This window comes from Anomaloglossus baeobatrachus, chromosome 5 (genome assembly GCF_048569485.1).
Source record: "Anomaloglossus baeobatrachus isolate aAnoBae1 chromosome 5, aAnoBae1.hap1, whole genome shotgun sequence".
Lineage (NCBI taxonomy): Eukaryota > Metazoa > Chordata > Amphibia > Anura > Aromobatidae > Anomaloglossus > Anomaloglossus baeobatrachus.
The window spans coordinates 108,769,563-108,790,957 of NC_134357.1; the positions used below are offsets into that span (position 1 = coordinate 108,769,563).

Here is a 21,395-nt window from a genome sequence, read left to right on the forward strand (position 1 = left end):
TTTTTAGTCCTGTAGAAAAATCATATTAAGATGAATAATTTCAGAGCTTTTTCAACCTTTGTCACTCGGAATCTGTACAATTCAATTGAGAAACAATCTGAAATCATTTGGAGGGGGTAAAAATTACAAATCTAAAATAATAGTTGCATAAGTATGAACACCCTCTTATAATAATTTGAGAAGTGATTGTGTTCAGAATTGCCCAATCTCATCTACACTAATGTTTCAGAATGGTCAGTACACAACTGACATTTCAAGGATTTTGATTAACTCCATATATTGTTCAACTGTTTTAGGAGGAATTTCCTGATTTATTTTCTTAGTTACCATAAACTGCTTACAACACAGCAAAGGGATCTCATTCCGGAAACTTATCAGGCAGGAGAAGGGTAGAACAAAATTTCCAAGGCATTACTCATCTAATAGAACACTAAATTTAGAACATATTACAGTGATTTAGACGTCCCTCAAAAATTGAGAAAGACTAGGCCAACTGCAACATTAGAGGAGCTGCAGGTATTTCTGGTAATAGTTGTGTACTTCAAGTGACAACAATCTCCCGTATTCCTCATATGTCTGGCCTGTGGAGTAGGTTATCAAGATGAAAACCTTTTCTTCATCGTTCCTTATGGGAGACCCAGACCATGGGTGTATAGCTTCTGCCTCCGGAGGACACACAAAGTACTACACTCAAACGTGTAGCTCCTCCCTCCGGGCTATATACACACCCTGGATGACAATCTAACCAGTTCAACGCTTTGCAATCGGAGAGGAACATTTCCAATTCGTGGCTCTCCCCTTCGGGTTAGCCACGGCCCCTCGTGTTTTCACCAAGGTCATGGCAGCAGTGGTTGCGGTCCTGCATCTCCAGGGGTTGGCAGTAATCCCCTACCTGGACGACCTTCTAGTCAAGGCCTCATCCAGTGCGGAGTGCCAGCGGAGTGTCTCGCTCACTCTCGCCACGCTTGATCAATTCGGGTGGCTTGTCAATCTGCCCAAGTCCACTCTGACCCCGACCCAGGAACTTACGTACCTAGGGATGCAATTCGAGACTCTGCCGGCACTTGTGAAGCTGCCCTTAGTCAAACAGCAGTCCCTTCATCTGGCGGTGCGCTCTCTGTTGAAGCCCCGCCGTCATTCCATCAGGCACGTCATGCAGGTGCTGGGTCAGATGGTGGCGTCAATGGAAGCGGTTCCCTTTGCCCAGTTCCATCTGCGTCCCCTGCAGCTGGACATTCTCCGCTGTTGGGACAAGCGGACCTCTTCCTTGCACAGGCTAGTGGCTCTGTCGCCGCAGACCAGGAGCTCTCTTCAGTGGTGGCTTCGGCCCCTCTCTCTGTCACAGAGACGCTCCTTCCTGACTCCGTCCTGGGTGATCCTCACCACGGATGCCAGCCTCTCCGGCTGGGGAGCAGTATTTCTCCACCACCGAGCACAGGGCACTTGGACTCCGTCCGAATCAGCCCTCTCGATCAATGTGCTGGAAATCAGGGCTGTTCTTCTAGCTCTCGTAGCCTTTCACCACCTGTTGGCGGGCAAGCACATTCGAGTCCAGTCGGACAACGCGACAGCGGTTGCCTACATCAATCACCAGGGCGGGACTCGCAGCCGCCTGGCGATGTTGGAGGTTCAACGAATCCTTCAGTGGATGGAGGACTCCAAGTCCACCATATCCGCAGTCCACATCCCAGGCGTAGAAAACTGGGAGGCCGATTATCTCAGCCGTCAAACCGTGGACAGCGGCGAGTGGGCCCTGCATCCGGCAGTGTTCAGGTCAATCTGCCGCAAGTGGGGCACTCCGGAAGTGGATCTAATGGCATCCCGGCACAACAACAAGGTCCCGGTTTACGTGGCTCGCTCCCACGATCCTCAGGCCTTCGCAGCGGACGCGCTGGTTCAAGATTGGTCTCAGTTCCGTCTGGCCTATGTGTTTTCCCCCTCTAGCTCTCTTGCCCAGGGTTCTGCGCAAGATCAGAATGGAGGGCCGTCGGGTCATAATCATTGCTCCGGACTGGCCCAGGCGAGCTTGGTACCCAGATCTGCTCCGTCTGTCCGTAGAAATGCCGTGGCATCTCCCGGACCGCCCAGACCTTCTCTCTCAAGGTCCGTTTTTCCGCCAGAATTCTGCGGCTCTCAAATTGACGGCGTGGCTCTTGAGTCCTGGATCCTGACGGCTTCAGGCATTCCTTCTGAGGTCATCTCCACTATGACTCAGGCTCGAAAGTCGTCCTCGGCCAAGATATACCACAGGACTTGGAAGATTTTCCTGTCCTGGTGTCGCTCTTCCGGCCATGCTCCTTGGCCGTTCTCTTTGCCGACTATCCTGTCCTTTCTTCAGTCCGGTCTGCAGCTAGGACTGTCCCTCAATTCCCTCAAGGGACAGGTGTCGGCTCTGTCGGTATTATTCCAGCGGCGTATCGCCCGACTGGCTCAGGTGCGCACCTTCATGCAGGGCGCATCTCACATCATTCCTCCTTACCGGCGGCCTTTGGATCCCTGGGATCTTAATCTGGTCCTCACGGCCTTACAGAAACCCCCCTTTGAGCCTCTTAGGGAGGTTCCCTTGTTTAGACTTTCACAGAAAGTGGTTTTTCTAGTAGCCATAACTTCTCTCAGGAGAGTCTCTGATTTGGCTGCGCTCTCTTCGGAGTCACCTTTTTTAGTGTTTCACCAAGACAAGGTGGTTCTCCGTCCGACTCCGGACTTTCTCCCTAAGGTGGTGTCTTCTTTCCACCTTAACCAGGACATTTCATTGCCTTCCCTTTGTCCGGCCCCTGTGCATCGCTTTGAGAAGGCGTTGCATACCTTGGATTTGGTGCGGGCGCTCCGAATCTGTGTCACGCACCGCCGCTTTTAGGCGGTGCACCTCACTTTTTGTGCTATCCACGGGTCAGCGCAAGGGTCTCTTGGCTTCTAAACCGACCCTAGCTCGTTGGATTAGGTCGGCCATCTCTGATGCCTACCAGTGTTCTCAGGTGCCCCCACCGCCAGGGATTAAGGCGCACTCGACCAGAGCTGTCGGTGCCTCCTGGGCTTTCAGGCACCAGGCTACGGCTCAGCAGGTTTGTCAGGCTGCCACTTGGTCTAGTCTGCACACCTTTTCGAAGTACTACCAAGTGCATGCTCATGCTTCGGCAGATGCGAGCTTGGGCAGACGTATCCTTCAGGCGGCTGTCGCCCATTTGTGAAGTTAGGTTTTGCCTACTTCTCAGTTTTGGTTATCAGATGTGTCAAAACCGGGTATGATAACTTGCAATGGTGCAAGCATGCTTTTTACTCGATCGAGCATCAGGGTGCTCCAACACAACGTGAGTACCGAGTATAATGGAAGTCAATGGGAAACTCGAGCAGTTTCAAACTCTGATGCTCAATCAAGTAACAAGCTGTGGCGAGCATGCTTGCCTATAGTTAATGAAAACGTGTTATGGTCTGATGAGGCCAAGGTTGAACTTTTTCACTATAATTCCAAAAGGTATGTTTGATGCAAGGCCAACACTGCATCACCAAAAGAACACGAAACACACTGTGAAGCATAGTGGAAGCATCATTATGCTTTGGGACTTTTTTTGAAACTGGAAATGGGGCTTTACTTAAGATAGAAGTATTTATCAACTTTTCTAAATGTCAAAACATTTTGAATGATAACCTTCACACCTCTTCTAAAAAGCTGGAGATGCATAAAGTCACCTTTCAACACAATGACGCCCCTTAACATACCTCCAAATTAACAGGAGAATGACTTTGCCAGAAGATCAGTTTTGGAAAACCCTCACCTGAGGCCAATTGAACATCTCTGGGTTGACCTGAAGAGGGCGCTGTACACAGGTGATGTTCTCACAATCTGACAGACTTGGAGCTGCTGCAAAGAATGAACAAAGATAACTAATTCCTGATCTGCCATAGTGATAGACTCCTACCCAAATTCATAAATTCAAAGAGAATAATAACAAAGTATTAGTTTAAGGGTGTGCTTATTTATGCAATCTCAATATTTTTAATCCTTTATTTTTCCACCCCAAAAAAAGTTGTTTAATGTCATGTATAATTTTACAAATCCATTGAAAAAGGCAGAAAAGTAAATCATTTCAAGAAGAATGAATTCAGATTTAACAGGGGTGTCTAGTCTTTTTATTTCCAATGTAGAACTATGATAGTTAGTGTTCCTCCAGGCATTCTTTTCTGCCTGATCTGACATGGAGAGAGGTGCAATGGAGCAATGAGTCTTTCTGATTAAAGGGGTTGTCCACTACTATGATATAGAAGACAAAATCCATAGGATAGGAAATCAATAACAGATCGATGGGAGTCTGACACCCGGCATCACATCAATCAGCCATTTACTCTAGTGGTCGGTCTCAAAGGCAACAAGTTGTACAGTAAAATATTAAAGAGGTGGTTCACTACTTATTTTTGCAAGCAACATCAGTATAATTGTGGAGACACGGGGGTCAGTGGGTGCTCTCGTTCGCTGAGCCGGCCGCCTTTAGAAAGACAGCATGGCCCAGGGCTCATCCCAACTGAACGCCTGACCTCCTTAACCGTGGGTGGAACACTACTCAGACAACACAGGGTGAGGGAATCACAATATTAAGACTTTATTGGATCCCCAAACAATTAACGGCACATAACCAGCAAAACCACAGAATGAAACAGGCAACAGAGTCTCACCCTTCCGCTGGCTCACCAGAGATTAGAATGTCCGTACCTCAGGGCTTCCAGGGCTACTTACTCCAATCCAGCAGCACCCCGCTTTCGGCGGGCACCCACCGAGAATGGAATAATGCCAGATTTAGGAAGCTGGCTGAGGTCTGCAAAGTCTGTAGCCATGTGACCAAATTGTCCCAACCTGGGTTTCTTCCTTAAGTAGTCTCTGGTATGATGATATGATATAATCCTGGCAGCTGGAGTCGAAATCCCTAGACTGTGGTTATGGTCTCCAATCGGAATCGGAGTCCCTAGATTGAAGCCATGTAGCCAAGTGATCCTCTAGTCGGAGCCAAAGTCCCTAGACCGAGTCAACAAGGCATCCTGGTTCTGATCCCCTAGCCAGCTCCTAAGAGCTTAGGCTGGATCATGCAACATCCATCAACTCTGGTGACTCCCAAGAAGTCCCCTTTTATAGCCATAGCCTTCCCTTAGGATATACTGTGCCCTTATCGGATTGGTTGTACAAGGTTGCTTCTCTTGGATTAATTTCAAGCTATATTCAAATATCCAGAGACAAGGGTGAGACAGGTTAGGGTACCGTCACACTTTAGCGTCGCCCCAGCGATCCCACCAGCGATCTGACCTGGTCAGGATCGCTGGTGCTTCGCTACATAGTCGCTGGTGAGTTGTCAATCAGCGACCAGTGACCAGCCACCAGTGATGCGTGGAAGCGATGCTGCGTTTGGTAACTAAGGTAAATATCGGGTAACCAAGCACTTGGTTGGTTACTAAGTACAGCTGCAAATTTTAATAAGCAGTAAATGGAAAAAATGGTTGTTTCTTTGTCGCTCCATTGGGAGACCCAGACAATTGGGGTGTATAGGCTATGCCTCCGGAGGCCGCACAAAGTATTACACTAAAAGTGTAAAGCCCCTCCCCTTCTGCCTATACACCCCCCGTGCTCCCACGGGCTCCTCAGTTTTTTTGCTTTGTGCGAAGGAGGCAGACATGCACGCATAGCTCTACAGATTAGTCAGCAGCAGCTGCTGACTATGTCGGATGGAAGAAAAGAGGGCCCATAACAGGGCCCCCAGCATGCTCCCTTCTCACCCCACTCTTGTCGGCGGTGTTGTTAAGGTTGAGGTATCCATTGCGGGTACGGAGGCTGGAGCCCACATGCTGTTTTCCTTCCCCATCCCATTTAGGGCTCTGGGTGAAGTGGGATCCTAATCGGTCTCCAGGCACTGAGACCGTGCTCCATTCACAGCCCCTGGGGACTCTGCTGGATAATGGAGCCGAGTATCGTCAGGGACATGGCCCTGCTACTTTGAGGTACTCTGTGTCCCCGTGGGGACCGCGCACAGAAACGCTCCAGCATTGCTGGGTGTGTTAGTGCGCCGGGGACCGCGGCGCTGACCGCAATTGTGCCATCACACGCTGCAGCGTGGCTGGGTGTGTAGTGTATTGGGGACTACCGCGCTGACCGCCGCTGCCATTGTTATACATGCGGCGCGGCTGGGACTGTTAGTGTGCTGGCCCCACTTGTGCAGAAGTGTACTTATAGATTATGATTATAGGCTATACTTTACACTGTATAGTGCACGGTTGATTTTTGGCTATATACCCTCCTGGGTTGCTCAGGGGAGACAACAGCATGGCGCCCACAAGAAGCAGGGGTGCCAAAACACAGGCTTACTATGCTGCCTGCGCCGCATGTACGGCTTCACTACCGGCAGGTTCCACTGACCCTCATTGTGTGCACTGCTCGGCCCCTGTGGCACTTACTCAGCCGGAGCCTCTGCTAAGGGTGGCCCAGGGGGAACCACCTGCTAACACTGTCCAGGTGACAGGGACGGAGTTTACAGTTTTTACTGAAAGGCTGTCTGAGACTATGGCTAAGATACTAGAAGCTTTGCAGTCCAGACCGGTATCTCAGACCAGGGGCACTGTGGAATCATTGCCCCCTGGTTCCCCTCAGTTGGAACAACCATGTCCTCCCGGGGTGTCTCATAGATCCCAGGGTGAGGTCTCTGACACGGACCGCAGTCCCAGACCGCCTAAGCGAGCTCGCTGGGAAATTCCCTCGACATCATCACATTGTTCAGGGTCTCAGCGGGAGGACTCTCTGTATGATGAAGCGGAGGTAGCAGATCAGGATTCTAATCCTGAGGCCGCTCTCAACCTTGATACTCCTGATGGGGACGCCATAGTGAATGATCTTATCGCGTCCATAAATCAAATGTTGGATATTTCTCCCTCAGCTCCTCCAGTAGAGGTGTCTGCTTCTCAGCAGGAGAAATTCCGTTTCAGGTTCCCCAAGCGTACAACGAGTATGTTTCTGGACCATTCTGACTTCAGAGAGGCAGTCCAGAAACACCGGGCTTGTCCAGATAAGCGTTTTTCTAAGCGCCTTAAGGATACACGTTATCCCTTCCCCCCCTGACGTGGTCAAGGGCTGGACTCAGTGTCCCAAGGTGGATCCTCCAATCTCCAGACTGGCGGCTAGATCCATAGTGGCAGTTGAAGATGGGGCTTCACTCAAGGATGCCACGGACAGACAGATGGAGCTCTGGTTGAAATCCATCTATGAAGCTATCGGCGCGTCTTTTGCTCCAGCATTCGCAGCCGTATGGGCACTCCAAGCTATCTCAGCGGGTCAAGCGCAAATTGACGCACTCACACGTACGTCTGCGCCGCAAGTGGCTTCCATAACATCTCAAACGTCGGCATTTGCGTCCTACGCTATTAATGCTGTCCTGGACTCTGCGAGCCGTACGGCGGTTGCAGCCGACAATTCGGTTGCAATACGCAGGGCCTTGTGGCTACGGGAATGGAAGGCAGATTCGGCTTCCAAAAAGTGCTTAACCGGTTTGCCATTTTCTGGCGACCGTTTGTTTGGTGAGAGATTGGATGAAATCATCAAGCAATCCAAGGGAAAGGAAACATCCTTACCCCAGGCCAAACCAAACTTACCCCAACAGAGGAGGGGACAGTCGAGGTTTCGGTCCTTTCGGGGTGCGGGCAGGTCCCAATTCTCCTCGTCCAAAAGGCCTCAGAAGGATCAGAGGAACTCCGATTCATGGCGGTCTAAGTCACGCCCTAAAAAGACCGCCGGAGGTGCTGCTACCAAGGCGGCTTCCTCATGACTTACGGCCGCTTCACACCGCATCCTCGGTCGGTGGCAGGCTCTCCCGCTTTTGCGACATCTGGCTGCCACAGGTAAAAGACCGTTGGGTGAGAGACATTCTGTCTCACGGTTACAGGATAGAGTTCAGCTCTCATCCTCCGACTCGATTCTTCAGGACATCTCCGCCTCCCGAGCGAGCCGATGCTCTTCTGCAGGCGCTGGGCACTCTGAAGGCAGAAGGAGTGGTGGTCCCTGTTCCTCTTCAGCAACAGGGTCACGGTTTTTACTCCAACTTGTTCGTGGTTCCAAAGAAGGACGGGTCTTTCCGTCCTGTCCTGGACCTAAAACTGCTCAACAAACACGTAAAGACCAGGCGGTTCCGGATGGAATCCCTCCGCTCCGTCATCGCCTCAATGTCTCAAGGAGATTTCCTTGCATCGATCGATATCAAAGATGCTTATCTCCACGTTCCGATTGCTCCAGAGCATCAGCGCTTTCTGCGCTTCGCCAAAGGAGACGAACACCTTCAGTTCGTGGCACTGCCGTTCGGCCTGGCGACAGCCCCACGGGTTTTCACCAAGGTCATGGCTACAGTAGTCGCGGTCCTCCACTCTCAGGGACACTCAGTGATCCCTTACTTAGACGATCTGCTGGTCAAGGCTCCCTCTCAAGAGGCATGCCAGCACAGCCTCACCGCTACTCTGGAGACTCTCCAGAGTTTCGGGTGGATCATCAATTTTCCAAAGTCAAATCTGACACCGGCCCAATCGCTGACATATCTTGGCATGGAGTTTCATACCCTCTCAGCGATAGTGAAGCTTCCGCTGAACAAGCAGCGTTCACTACAGACGGGGGTGCAATCTCTCCTTCAAGGTCAGTCGCACCCCTTGAGGCGCCTCATGCACTTCCTGGGGAAGATGGTGGCAGCAATGGAGGCAGTCCCTTTCGCGCAGTTTCACCTGCGTCCTCTTCAATGGGACATCCTACGCAAATGGGACAGGAAGCCGACGTCCCTCGACAGGAACGTCTCCCTCTCTCAGGCAACCAAAGCTTCCCTTCGGTGGTGGCTTCTTCCCACTTCATTATCGAAGGGGAAATCCTTCCTACCCCCATCCTGGGCGGTGGTCACGACGGACGCGAGTCTGTCAGGGTGGGGAGCAGTTTTTCTCCACCACAGGGCTCAGGGTACGTGGACCCAGCAAGAGTCCTCACTTCAGATCAATGTTCTGGAGATCAGGGCAGTGTATCTTGCCCTGAAAGCGTTCCAGCAGTGGCTGGAAGGCAAGCAGATCCGAATTCAGTCGGACAACTCCACAGCGGTGGCTTACATCAACCACCAAGGAGGAACACGCAGTCGGCAAGCCTTCCAGGAAGTCCGGCGGATTTTGATGTGGGTGGAAGCCACGGCCTCCACCATCTCCGCAGTTCACATCCCAGGCGTGGAAAACTGGGAAGCAGATTTTCTCAGTCGCCAGGGCATGGACGCAGGGGAATGGTCCCTTCACCCGGACGTGTTTCAGGAGATCTGTTGCCGCTGGGGGATGCCGGACGTCGACCTAATGGCGTCCCGGCACAACAACAAGGTCACGGCATTCATGGCACGTTCTCACGATCACAGAGCTCTAGCGGCAGACGCCTTAGTTCAAGATTGGTCGCAGTTTCAACTCCCTTATGTGTTTCCTCTGCTGGCACTGTTGCCCAGAGTGTTACGCAAGATCAGGGCCGACTGCCGCCGCGCCATCCTCGTCGCCCCAGACTGGCCGAGGAGGTCGTGGTACCCGGATCTGTGGCATCTCACGGTCGGCCAACCGTGGGCACTACCAGACCGACCAGACTTGCTGTCTCAAGGGCCGTTTTTCCATCTGAATTCTGCGGCCCTCAACCTGACTGTGTGGCCATTGAGTCCTGGATCTTAGCGTCTTCAGGATTATCCCAGGAGGTCATTACCACTATGAGACAGGCTAGGAAACCAACGTCCGCCAAGATTTACCACAGGACGTGGAAAATATTCCTGTCGTGGTGCTCTGCTCGGGGTTTTTCTCCCTGGCCATTTGCCTTGCCCACTTTCCTGTCCTTTCTTCAGTCCGGATTGGAAAAGGGTTTGTCACTCGGCTCCCTTAAGGGACAAGTCTCTGCGCTCTCTGTGTTTTTTCAGAAGCGCCTGGCCAGACTTCCACAGGTACGCACGTTTCTGCAGGGGGTTTGTCACATCGTTCCTCCTTACAAACGTCCGTTGGAGCCCTGGGATCTGAACAGGGTGCTGATGGTTCTTCAGAAACCACCGTTCGAGCCAATGAGGGATATTTCTCTCGCACGCCTTTCGCAGAAAGTGGTTTTCCTAGTAGCAGTCACTTCACTTCGGAGAGTGTCTGAACTGGCAGCCCTGTCATGCAAAGCCCCCTTCCTGGTGTTTCACCAGGACAAGGTGGTTCTGCGTCCGGTTCCGGAATTTCTTCCTAAGGTGGTATCCCCCTTTCATCTCAATCAGGATATCTCCTTACCCTCTTTTTGTCCTCATCCAGTTCACCAATGTGAAAGGGATTTGCACTTGTTAGATCTGGTGAGAGCACTCAGACTCTACATTTCTCGTACGGCGCCCCTGCGCCGCTCGGATGCACTCTTTGTCCTTGTCGCTGGCCAGCGTAAAGGGTCACAGGCTTCCAAATCAACCCTGGCTCGGTGGATCAAGGAACCAATTCTCGAAGCTTACCGTTCGGCTGGGCTTCCGGTTCCCTCAGGGCTGAAGGCCCATTCTACCAGAGCCGTGGGTGCGTCCTGGGCTTTGAGGCACCAGGCTACGGCTCAGCAGGTGTGTCAGGCGGCTACCTGGTCGAGCCTGCACACGTTCACGAAACACTATCAGGTGCATACCTATGCTTCGGCAGATGCCAGCCTAGGTAGGCGAGTCCTTCAGGCGGCGGTTGCCCACCTGTAGGACGGAGCCGTTACGGCTCTATTATGAGGTATTATTTACCCACCCAGGGACTGCTTTTGGACATCCCAATTGTCTGGGTCTCCCAATGGAGCGACAAAGAAGAAGGGAATTTTGTTTACTTACCGTAAATTCCTTTTCTTCTAGCTCCAATTGGGAGACCCAGCACCCGCCCCTGTTTTTTTGTGTACACATGTTGTTCATGTTGAATGGTTTCAGTTCTCCGATATTCCTTCGGATTGAATTTACTTTAAACCAGTTTATAATTTTTTTTTTTTTTTTCCTCCTTGCTTTTGCACCAAAACTGAGGAGCCCGTGGGAGCACGGGGGGTGTATAGGCAGAAGGGGAGGGGCTTTACACTTTGTGTAATACTTTGTGCGGCCTCCGGAGGCATAGCCTATACACCCCAATTGTCTGGGTCTCCCAATTGGAGCTAGAAGAAAAGGAATTTACGGTAAGTAAACAAAATTCCCTTCATTTACTACCACAATACAACAATCCCCATTCATAATGATGTGAAAAACCTTTTTACATTTGTTGACTGATCCCTGAAATAATGTTCCTTGTGAGGAGACTTCGCGAGCTTCCTCCAACCAAAGATGTTGAAAAGTCTAATAATTTGTGTAGAGTTTTATCATGCTGCATTCTGCCATGAGGTGGAGGACAGAGGTGTCAGGTCAACCCCGGTCTTCTGTATAGAAGCTTTTACATTTAAATGGACAATATTTTAGTTTTAATTTTTTTTTCTTTGTTTAACCTATAGGGTAAATTAACACCAATACACATTCTTACAAGGCTAACGATTAAAGCATCGGATCCATCCCATTACAATGTACTGGTATGTAGTGCTTTGGGTTTTTTTTTCTTTCTTTTGGGTTTTTTTTCTGTTCTTTGGTTTTTTTTTCCACAGGTCTGTGTTTGAGGAAATAACGGCGCAGCTGAGGGATCCCTTGCCATACTGTTCTAGTAAAATATCGTATTTTTCCGGCGTATAAGACTTTTTAACCCCTGAAAATCTTCTCAAGAGTCAGGGGTCGTCTTATACGCCAGGTGTCATCTTATACGGCGGTGCACGGTGCCGTCATGGCTTTACTGCCTTTGTTTACACACAATAAAAGATATTCTCACCTGTCCTCCATTCCCACGATGCCTCCAGCTGTTTCTTGCAGTCCACAGGCACACATACCCCTCCGTGACAGCGTCCAATGCACGGAGCAGCCGCTGCAAGATGTCATGTCTTTACTGCAGTAGAATACTTTGTGGCGCTGTAAAGCATTCAACTGCAGTAAAGCCAAGACAAGATCCTGCAGTGGCCGCTTTGCACACTGGACGCTATCACAGAGGGGTCTGTGTGCCTGCGGACTGCAAGAAACAGCTGGAGGCATCGTGAGAACAGAGGATAGGTGAGAATGAAGGGAATTTTGTTACTTACCGTAAATTCCTTTTCTTCTAGCTCCTATTGGGAGACCCAGACGATTGGGTGTATAGCACTGCCTCCGGAGGCCACACAAAGCATTACACTAAAAAGTGTAAGGCCCCTCCCCTTCTGGCTATACACCCCCAGTGGGATCACTGGCTCACCAGTTTTAGTGCAAAAGCAAGAAGGAGGAAAGCCAAGAACTGGTTTAAACAAATTCACTCCGAAGTAACGTCGGAGAACTGAAAACCGTTCAACATGAACAACATGTGTACCCGAAAAACAACCAAAAATCCCGAAGGACAACAGGGCGGGTGCTGGGTCTCCCAATAGGAGCTAGAAGAAAAGGAATTTACGGTAAGTAACAAAATTCCCTTCTTCTTCGGCGCTCCATTGGGAGACCCAGACGATTGGGACGTCCAAAAGCTGTCCCTGGGTGGGTAAAGAAATACCTCATGTTAGAGCTGCAAAGACAGCCCTCCCCTACGGGGAGGCAACTGCCGCCTGCAGGACTCTTCTACCTAGGCTGGCGTCCGCCGAAGCATAGGTATGCACCTGATAATGTTTGGTGAAAGTGTGCAGACTCGACCAGGTGGCTGCCTGGCACACCTGTTGAGCCGTAGCCTGGTGTCGTAATGCCCAGGACGCACCCACGGCTCTGGTAGAATGGGCTTTCAGCCCTGATGGAACCGGAAGCCCAGCAGAACGGTAGGCTTCAAGAATTGGTTCTTTGATCCATCGAGCCAGGGTGGCTTTGGAAGCCTGCGACCCTTTGCGCTTACCAGCAACAAGGACAAAGAGTGCATCCGAACGGCGCAGGGGCGCCGTGCGTGAAATGTAGATTCTGAGTGCTCTCACCAGATCTAACAAATGTAAATCCTTCTCATACCGATGAACTGCATGAGGCCAAAAAGAAGGCAAAGAGATATCCTGATTAAGATGAAAAGAGGATACCACTTTCGGGAGAAACTCCTGAATGGGTCGCAGCACTACCTTGTCCTGGTGGAAGACCAGGAAGGGAGCCTTGGATGACAGCGCTGCTAGCTCAGACACTCTCCGAAGAGATGTGATCGCTACCAGAAAAGCCACTTTCTGTGATAGTCTAGAAAGTGAAACCTCCCTCAGAGGCTCGAAGGGCGGCTTCTGGAGGGCAACTAGTACCCTTTTCAGATCCCATGGATCTAACGGCCGCTTGTACGGGGGTACGATATGACAAACCCCCTGCAGGAACGTGCGTACCTTAGAAAGTCGTGCTAGACGCTTCTGAAAAAAGACGGATAGCGCCGAGACTTGCCCTTTAAGGGAGCCGAGCGACAAACCTTTTTCTAACCCAGATTGCAGGAAAGAAAGAAATGTAGGCAATGCAAATGGCCAGGGAGACACTCCCTGAGCAGAGCACCAGGATAAGAATATCCTCCACGTTCTGTGGTAGATCTTAGCGGACGTGGGCTTCCTAGCCTGTCTCATGGTGGCAACGACCCCTTGGGATAATCCTGAAGACGCTAGGATCCAGGACTCAATGGCCACACAGTCAGGTTCAGGGCCGCAGAATTCCGATGGAAAAACGGCCCTTGGGACAGCAAGTCTGGTCGGTCTGGTAGTGCCCACGGTTGGCCGACCGTGAGATGCCACAGATCCGGATACCACGCCCTCCTTGGCCAGTCTGGGGCGACGAGTATGACGCGGCTGCAGTCGGATCTGATCTTGCGTAGCACTCTGGGCAAGAGTGCCAGAGGTGGAAACACATAAGGGAGCTGGAACTGCGACCAATCTTGCACTAAGGCGTCTGCCGCCAGAGCTCTGTGATCGCAAGACCGTGCCATGAAGGTTGGGACCTTGTTGTTGTGCCGGGACGCCATTAGGTCGACGTCCGGCCTTCCCCAGCGGCGACAGATTTCCTGAAACACGTCCGGGTGAAGGGACCATTCCCCTGCGTCCATGCCCTGGCGACTGAGGAAGTCTGCTTCCCAGTTTTCTACGCCGGGGATGTGAACTGCGGATATGGTGGAGGCCGTGGCTTCCACCCACATCAGAATCCGCCGGACTTCCTGGAAGGCTTGCCGACTGCGTGTCCCCCCTTGGTGGTTGATGTATGCCACCGCTGTGGAGTTGTCCGACTGAATTCGGATCTGCCTTCCTTCCAGCCACTGCTGGAAGGCTAGTAGGGCAAGATACACTGCTCTGATTTCCAGAACATTGATCTGAAGGGTGGACTCCTGCTGGGTCCACGTACCCTGAGCCCTGTGGTGGAGAAAAACTGCTCCCCACCCTGACAGACTCGCGTCTGTCGTGACCACCGCCCAGGACGGTGGTAGGAAGGATCTTCCCTGTGATAATGAGGTGGGAAGAAGCCACCACTGCAGAGAGTCCTTGGCCGTCTGGGAAAGGGAGACTTTCCTGTCCAGGGATGTTGACTTCCCGTCCCATTGGCGGAGAATGTCCCATTGAAGTGGGCGCAGATGAAACTGCGCAAACGGAACCGCCTCCATTGCCGCCACCATCTTCCCGAGGAAGTGCATGAGGCGTCTTAAGGAGTGCGACTGACTTTGAAGGAGAGCCTGCACCCCAGTCTGTAGTGACCGCTGCTTGTCCAGCGGAAGCTTCACTATCGCTGAGAGAGTATGAAACTCCATGCCAAGATACGTCAGTGATTGGGTCGGTAACAGAGTTGACTTTGAGAAGTTGATGATCCACCCGAACGTCTGGAGAGTCTCCAGTGCAACATTCAGGCTGAGTTGGCATGCCTCCTGAGAGGGTGCCTTGACAAGTAGATCGTCCAAGTAAGGGATCACAGAGTGTCCCTGAGAGTGCAAGACTGCTACCACTGCCGCCATGACCTTGGTGAACACCCGTGGGGCTGTCGCCAGACCAAATGGCAGAGCCACAAACTGAAAATGGTCGTCTCCTATCACGAAGCGTAGAAAGCGTTGGTGCTCTGTAGCAATCGGCACGTGGAGATAAGCATCTTTGATGTCTATTGATGCTAGGAAATCTCCTTGAGACATTGAGGCAATGACTGAGCGGAGGGATTCCATCCGGAACCGCCTGGCGTTCACATGCTTGTTGAGCAGTTTTAGGTCCAGAACAGGACGGAAAGAGCCGTCCTTTTTTGGCACCACAAAGAGATTGGAGTAAAAACCTTGTCCTTGTTCCCGAAGAGGAACAGGGACCACCACTCCTTCTGCTCTTAGAGAATGCACCGCCTGCAGAAGGGCATCTGCTCGGTCGGGATGTGGGGAAGTTCTGAAGAACCGAGGCGGAGGACGAGAACTGAACTCTATCCTGTACCCGTGGGACAAAATGTCTGTTACCCACCGGTCTTTGACCTGTGGCAGCCAAATGTCGCAAAAGCGGGAGAGCCTGCCACCGACCGAGGATGCGGAGGGAGGCGGCCGAAAGTCATGAGGCAGTCGCCTTGGAAGCGGTACCTCCGGTTGCTTTCTTGGGGCGTGAGTGAGTCCGCCAGGAATCAGAGCTCCTTTGCTCTTTCTGAGTCCCTTTGGACGAGGAGAATTGGGGCTTGCCCGAGCCTCGAAAGGACCGAAACTTTGACTGCCACTTCCTCTGTTGAGGTTTGCTTGATCTGGGCTGGGGTAAGGAGGAGTCCTTACCTTTGGACTGTTTAATGATTTCCGCCAATTGCTCACCAAACAGTCTGTCTCCAGATAATGGCAAGCTGGTTAAACATTTTTTAGAAGCAGAATCTGCTTTCCATTCTTTTAACCACAAGGCTCTGCGCAAAACTACAGAGTTGGCGGATGCCATTGAGGTACGGCTCGTAGAGTCTAGTACCGCATTGATAGCGTAGGTCGCAAACGCAGTCATTTGCGTAGTTAAGGACGCCATTTGCGGCACTGCTGGACTTAAGAAGGAGTCCACCTGTGCCAGACCAGCGGAAATAGCTAGGAGCGCCCACACGGCCGCGAATGCTGGAGCAAACGACGCGCCAATAGCTTCATAGACAGATTTCAACCAAAGGTCCATCTGTCTGTCATTGGCATCTTTAAGTGAAGCCCCATCCTCCACTGCAACTATGGATCTAGCTGCAAGCCTGGATATTGGAGGGTCCACTTTTGGACACTGGGTCCAGCGTTTGACCACGTCAGGGGGAAAGGGATAACGTGTATCCTTAAGACGTTTGGAAAAACGCTTGTCCGGATAAGCATGGTGTTTCTGGATTGATTCTCTGAAGTCAGAGTGGTCCAGAAAAGTACTCAATTTACGCTTGGGATACAGGAAATGGAATTTCTCCTGCTGGGCAGCTGCCTCTTCTGCTGAAGGGGCTGGGGGAGAAATATCCAACAGCCTATTGATGGCCGCTATAAGGTCATTTACCATGGCGTCACCATCTGGCGTATCCAAATTGAGTGCGGTGTCAGGACCAGACTCCTGATCACCCACCTCTGTCTCATCATATAGAGACCCTTCTCGCTGAGACCCTGACCCGCGTGATGACGTGGAGGGTCTCTCCCAGCGAGCTCGCTTAGGCGGCCTGGGACTGTCATCAGAGTCAGAGCCCTCAGCCTGTGATGCCTGGGACCCCCTTGAAGTACGGATTAGTTCCAACTGAGGGGGACCGGGGAACATAGACACAGCAGTGTCTATGGTCTGAGCAACTGGCCTGGACTGCAAGGTCTCCAGGATTTTTGTCATAGTCACAGACATTTTATCAGCAAAGACTGCAAATTCTGTCCCCGTCACCGGGGCAGGGTTCACAGGCGTCTCTGCCTGGGCTACCACCACTATAGGCTCTGGCTGACGAAGTGCCACTGGGACTGAACATTGCACACAATGAGAGTCGTTGGAGCCTGCTGGTAGATTAGCCCCACATGCTGTACAAGCAGTGTATACAGCCCGTGCCTTGGCACCCTTGCGTTTTGTGGATGACATGTTGCTGTCTCCTCAGAGCAATATAGGGGTATACAGCCAAGAAGCGACCGTACAGTGCAGTATATATATATATATATATATATATATATATATATATCTGGTACAGGAAAAAGTACACCAATACAACACTGTGGCACTAGTGGGGCCAGCACTAATGTGCTGCTTACCGCCCGCTAAACGCGGGTGTGTGGTCGCCAGAAATCCGTAGTCTGGGTCTCCCAGAGCCTGTGTCCGTCCTCCAGCCAGACTGCATGCAGGAATGGCTGCCGGCGTCCTGTGGAGGGGGGGGCGGGCCCTGGGCGTGCTCAGACCAAAAGCGGGAAACCTGCGTCCCACTGTGCCTAGTGAGAGGGCTGGAGCATGTAAATAAGGCTCCAGCCCTCGGCGCTGACGATTGCACAGCGTCTGTCCCATTCCCTGATTGACAGGGAGGGGGCGGGAACGAAGCGGAGCTAGGCCGCAAAAGCCGGGGACTAAATTTATAAGCGCCGCCGGCGTAAAAGCGCGGTCGGCGCTAAGTCCCCGGCGCACTAAAAGTCCCAGCCGCGCCGCCGCTCTGAGAGTGGCCGGCGCGGTAGTTCCCAGCACATGAAGTCACACAGCTAAGCTGCTGTGACTCAAACCCCAGCGTGCAGCGCTACTGTCCCCGGCGCACTAACACACCCAGCAAGTCTGGCGTGTGCGTGCCTGTCTGTACAGGGACACAGAGTACCTGAAAGTTGCAGGGCCTTGTCCCTGAACGGTACCCAGCTCCGTATCTAGCAGGTTCACTGGGTCTGTGGATGGAGCCCGGCCTCAGGGCTTGGGGGCCGGTAAGATCCCACTTCCTCAGAGCCCCTCAGGGGGATGGGGAAGGAAAGCAGCATGTGGGCTCCAGCCTCTGTACCCGCAATGGGTACCTCAACCTTACAAACCACAAGTGGGGTAAGAAGGGAGCATGCTGGGGGCCCCATATGGGCCCTCTTTTCTTCCATCCGACATAGTCAGCAGCTACTGCTGACTAAACAGTGGAGCTATGCGTGGATGTCTGACCTCCTTCGCACAAAGCAGAAAACTGGTGAGCCAGTGATCCCACTGGGGGTGTATAGCCAGAAGGGGAGGGGCCTTACACTTTTTAGTGTAATGCTTTGTGTGGCCTCCGGAGGCAGTGCTATACACCCAATCGTCTGGGTCTCCCAATGGAGCGCCGAAGAAATCTTTTGTTGTGTGTAAACAACTGCGTAATAGGGGACAAGAAGGGACCCAGCAGGAGGTCATTACTAAACAATGGGGAGAATACTGCAGGGGACATTACTAAACAATGGGGACATTTAACTGGAAAAGTTGGGGGTTGTCTTATACGCCGGAAAATACGGTACTGCATTCCATGTAACATAAAAATTCTTAAGCATCTTTTCTTACAAGTCTATATTGTGTCGTTCCTCTGTTATTCCTCCTAGAAATTTAGAAGTAAATTGACAACTGGGAGTCAGCAGTTTGGGGTGGGGGGAAGATCAGTATACACTCACACTGTCCAGTAGGAGCAATCACTATCTAACTACAACCCTTTAACAACTGCTATAGTTTGTCACGTACACAGTTCTCAGCACATGACTTGGGTACTTTACCTCCTCTCACTCAATCTTGCACTCAACCTTTCGTTATAGGCATGAGTATAAATCACACCACAGATGGACAACGCGCTGCCACCACTCATCAAACAAACGGGGTGATGAGTCCCTGAAATCTATATTACTGTCCAAGAGACCACCTACTCATTGTATTCTTCAGAGCATACGAGGAGCAAACTCATTCAAATGTTAAGCTATAATATAAACAATACACTGCTTACAAGAAAAGGTATAAAAAGAAAGAAATAAAGGGACACACAAATAAGCAAAACAAGTGCTAAAATAAATTGTACAAATACCCAAAAGTTTCCATTTAAAGTTATTCTTCTGTTCGGGGTAGGAGAAGAGATTTAAGGATCACAGCCTGGTGAATCTGACCCCCGCATACGAACACACTTTCCTTGTGTAACCCCCCCACTTATTACTGATCCAGGGTGCAAGTATCTAGGTCAGTCTAGATTGCCTAATTGGGGTCGAGCATCTTGCATGTTAATTACCTTGATTATTCCAACCATCCCCTTCCCTCTAATAAATAGGAAATGTCCAGCCAGGACCCTCTATCCAATCTTTGAAGCTCAGGAATGACGCCCCTCTGTCCTCTCATCCATTCCCCCTTTTGTTCTGACGTCTTGTAATAAGAGTACATAGAGGTTATGCCCTTTGTGTAGTGTCAGTCATGTGAATGGCAGACATCAACTGTTATTTGACTGATCTAATTTCCCACACAATTCACCATTGTCGATTTATGCAGAAATGTCCTGGTGGAGTATCAAAAGAATAGCACAGAGCACAATTAAAAGAAAATGTGCTCCAAAATTGTTATTTTATGCGAAATACAAGTATTTACATAAACAGACATGTCCTGAAGACTACCTGACATCCACCTAGGGCTGCCCTTTTTAGTTAAGTCCTGGCAGCCACAGATTAGTGATTTGTCTAAATATAATCTACAAAAAGAAAACCCCCAGACGTTGCACGAATATTCACCAAAAAGGCACGACTTACTCGGAAAATCGGGCCCAAACTTGTGGGATCCTGGCCTGTAAAGTTACCTCCCAAAATCCTCCGTGGTCGCGCTCTCGGAGAAAGAACAAACTCTTGCTCTTTGCTTTAACCAAGCTCTGCGCGTAAGCGATCATCAAGCAGTAACCTTATAACAGTGCTTACCATTCACTAATAGTGCAAGTACGAGGCCGCGCTCGTTTAGTGCTGAGGGCGACATTCCGCTCTTTCACGTCAGGAGTGACAGCGGAGAGTTGTGGGTCCCACTCCGATAAATCCCACAGGCTGGATATTTGTCTGGAGACCACATGGACAATGCAGTGAAGGGGCCTTGATGAGGGAATGTGAAAGTGTCCCGGTTTTTAATACAAAAACACCAATCCACATGTTGCTCGTGTTACTGTGAGCAGCCTGCGTGGCCTAAATGCGTTGCCATGGTCTGCAGTGTCTCCAGACCTGTCTTCCATTAGCCACATCTGAGACATCATTGGTGGACAGTTGCACAGGGAGCTGCCAGCAGTGGATCTTGATGATTTGCCCAAGTACATTCAGTTTGGCAGATTATTTCTCAGACGGCCATTAATAACCTCAATGACCTCCGTTAAGGCAGGGAATTTTTCGCACATGGTTCTCACACTCTATATGAAATAAGATGGGTTTTTTTAAAGTGTTTTCATCACTTCCTTATCATGAACCTGTCTATCCATCCTGTGATTTCCATTATTTGTGAAGATTATGCACAGCCATCATCGTAAGGAGGTTTTGTTACCTATAGCATATTCATATCTATTTTTTTATATTTCCTGAAGATCCCCCTTTATCTTTACAAATCCCTTTTTAAATGGGTTGTCAATTACTTGGACACCCCCATATAAAATAAAACCAGGCAATACTCACTGCTGTTCCTGCGATATCCGCGCCAGGTCTCCTGGGCCTCGTTTTTATGCCACGTGAGTCCTACGGCTCAACAGCAGCCTTTAGGCTATGTACCCACGGGGAAAGTGTCCTGTGGATATATCCGCAGGACATTCCAGAAATCCGCAGCACAACTTTGTCTGTTTCCATGCTGCGGTTTTATTGCGGAATGTCCTGCGGATATGGTGCGGGTATTCTGCATTGAGGATACAGTACCATGGCTTGGACACTGCATCCTCAATGCAGAACAAGTGCTGGAGTGATCGGGGAGTTCATACTTACCTCCATCATGCAGCACTTCACTTTCCAGCCGTGTCTGTCTGCACTATGCAGGAGAAGGTGGGCGGGCTTGAACTAGCTCCGGCTGTCACATGACCGGAGCTCGTGTAGGCCCCGCCCACCTCCTGGCTCCACCGCGTTCCTCTGCACCGGAGGAAGTGACTCCGGTGTCTTCTATCAAGGCAGGTAAGTATAGGATCGCGCGGAGAAATCCGCAGGAATAATTGACATGCTGCAGATTTTTCCGCAGGGAAATCCGCATTATTTCCGCTGCAGAAAAAAACGCAGCATGGGCACAGCACTCCCCAAATGCCATAGAAATGGCTGGGGACTCGCTGTACTGCGGATTTTTGAGAAATCCACGGCATTTCCGCAAAAAATTTGTGGCAAATTCCACAAATTTTCCGCAGTGTGGGCACATAGCCTTACACTTCCATTAGATCTGTCTGCAGCCAGATGTCAGATATATCAGCAGCAGCTCGCTCACCATTTTGGTTTGTATCATCCGAGGGAAGTGAGTGTGAAGCAGCAGCTTGTAGGCTTTAGGGCTCATGTGGTATATTAACTTTGCCAAG

At 50.8% G+C, this 21,395-nt stretch overlaps 1 protein-coding gene across 1 annotated transcript in view; it reads left to right on the top strand.

The window, feature by feature from the left end:
* The window catches only part of RPP30 (ribonuclease P/MRP subunit p30), a 142,219-nt gene that overhangs the window by 50,142 nt on the left and 70,682 nt on the right, over positions 1-21,395 (top strand). The window contains exon 5 of the mRNA XM_075348752.1: positions 11,471-11,545. Coding sequence (XP_075204867.1) covers positions 11,471-11,545 — 75 coding nt within the window. The remainder of the gene's footprint in view (positions 1-11,470; positions 11,546-21,395) is intronic.